Genomic DNA, 2,500 nt, shown 5'->3' on the forward strand with positions numbered 1-2,500 from the left:
CACAAGGTGGGTTCGCCTAATGGGCTAATCCATCCAGTCATGCGTACAATTTTTTCCCATGCGCATACCATGCGTCTTCCATGAGACTTTCAAGGAGTTTCAACCTGAACCTCGCAAAGATCAAATATGGTGCAGTCATGAAAACACACGGCCCAATCAGTGGCCCCCACAGTAAACACAATTTAGGGAGACTTTAGGCCACCTGGCTAAGCCCCAGACCTGTTTTCGTTCATTCACAGCTTAACTTTCCACAACACTCCCGGCTCAATTTGAGCCTATAGGCCACCATACTTACGGGGACATTCCAGACATATATCACGGAGATGAAGGAGACTAAAGAGTCCTGCCTTTGGGGAGATTCCAACTAACTACGTGCTTCTTCTCACTCACAAAGTGCATATTTCTCAGTTCAAAGCTGAAGGTAAAGACTATGGAGGAATGCTCACTCTTTTTTGCCTGTTCCTCTTCTGGCACTTAACACAACACAAACAGCTATTTAGACAGCAGGTTACAATGTGTGTTTGTTTGCAGTCTCCGTCAAATTTTCAGCTTGGAGCAGACTAAACTTATATTTCAATCAAATATTTAAATTGTGAGGTTGCTGGCCCCGGGTTGGCCCATTAGTCCGACAGCCCATAAGTCCGACAACAAGCCATAGTGGTGCATGACAAGAATCCCAATGATCCGGCATCCCAATGGTCCGGCATCCCAATGGTCCAACATCCTAATGGTCTGACATCCTATTAGTCCGACAGATATGCGCAAAGTTCAGGTTACTGTGGTGGTACATCTTTCCTGGCAAAAAATGCACAGCAAAAGCATCAGGTCAATTGTCAGTCAATTGTCTGACTAATGGAATGTCGGACTAGGGGGCTGTCGGACCAATGACATGGAACTGCTAGCCCAAATGCTCAGCTCAATTTTTCAAGAAAGAGGCAGCACTTTATATATAATGTTTTTCTTGCATTTATAGTGCTTTTGCAATTAAAAAAAAACTATATGCATGGTGTGACCTCTTTCTTGAAAAAATAAGTTTAGTCTCAGGACACCTGAGGGTAGTTCTGCAAAGTGCAGTAACTACGCCAACATTGAAACTGAGAATAAATGCCAAAAGACTTGTTATTAGGATGAATATTGCAGTTATTGCAAATTCCACAAAGGTGTCGCAATAGCTTTGAAACAGGACACATTTTGACCAGAAGGCTTTGATAAAGGAGGTGTAATGAAGACCATTGTCAGTCTGAACTCAATTGTGACAAACGATGTGGGTACTGTACATTGCTTTTGCATGGCAGAGTTAATTGGTACAATGTAGTACAGTAATGTAGCATGAGCTTAATGTTTTATTATTTGTGTGCTTGTGTGCCATATATCTTTTTGTGTAAGACAGTAAGAATCTGCATGTGTGTCTTTCTGCAGTCACACTGATATACACATACATGGGTAAGCGGTTAGGGCGTCCGACTTGCATCCCAGAGGTTGCCGGTTCGACTCCCGACCTGCCAGGTTGGTGGGGGGAGTAATCAACCAGTGCTCTCCACCATCCTCCTCCATGACTGAGGTACCCTGAGCATGGTACCGTCCCACCGCACTGCTCCCCATGGGGCGCCACTGAGGACTGCCCCCTTGCACGGGTGAGGCATAAATGCAATTTCGTTGTGTGCAGTGTTCACTTGTGTGCTGTGGAGTGCTGTGTCACAATGACAATGGGAGTTGGAGTTGCCCAATGGGCTTTCACTTTTCACTTTCATACATTCCCTCTAGATAAGTAGTAGGTAATATATTTTTTCTCTTTGGCAAGCACATTTAACAACAACTGTGTATGATAATGTCCTACTACTATACAAATAATATTGCCATTGGTAGCACTATCAGGGAGCTTAATGCCTTCCTTTTTGTGTGTGTGTGTACCAGGCATAGGTGTGCACAGAGAGGGATGAGGTCGTGCTAAAGCACCTGCTCCTTTGCCCTACTGGACAAAAATGAAAGTTGTTTTGCCACAATGAACTGTGGTCCATGTTGACATGATAATCTACTAATACTTCAAGATCAGAGGTATGCGGCAATAATATTCCAGTATAATATATAGCATCTAGCCTTGTAAGGCAGCCGGAAGTTCCACTTGCCCCCAAAACCTAGCCTTCAGCACCTACCCTGCAAACTTTGTTTGTGTGCAGGGAAGCTGACGAGGGGGGACAAAGGGGTCAGTTGTCCCGGGCCCTGGGAGAAGGGTGGCCCAGAATTGGGTCCTCACTACATTGCATTTATTGGGTGAGGGGGCCCTTTCAGACGACTTTGTCCCGGGCCCAGCCAAAGCTGTCAGCGGCCCTGTGTGTGGATGACGTTAAGAGCCTGTATTTGTGTGTGTGTGTGTGTGTGTCTGCTGAAATCACACTGATCCACACATGCACAAGTACATGACTGACACACACACGCATGCACGCACACACGGAAACACGCCCCCTACTTTTGCTGTCTCCAGGGAACAAGTCCAGGGCAA

At 45.6% G+C, this 2,500-nt stretch overlaps 1 protein-coding gene across 1 annotated transcript in view; it reads left to right on the forward strand.

The window, feature by feature from the left end:
• The window catches only part of LOC134441070 (uncharacterized), a 96,348-nt gene extending 94,920 nt beyond the window's left edge, over positions 1-1,428 (forward strand). The window contains exon 14 of the mRNA XM_063191262.1: positions 1,420-1,428. Coding sequence (XP_063047332.1) covers positions 1,420-1,428 — 9 coding nt within the window. The remainder of the gene's footprint in view (positions 1-1,419) is intronic.
• The last annotated feature ends 1,072 nt before the right edge of the window (positions 1,429-2,500 follow it).

This window comes from Engraulis encrasicolus, chromosome 24 (genome assembly GCF_034702125.1).
Source record: "Engraulis encrasicolus isolate BLACKSEA-1 chromosome 24, IST_EnEncr_1.0, whole genome shotgun sequence".
NCBI lineage: Eukaryota > Metazoa > Chordata > Actinopteri > Clupeiformes > Engraulidae > Engraulis > Engraulis encrasicolus.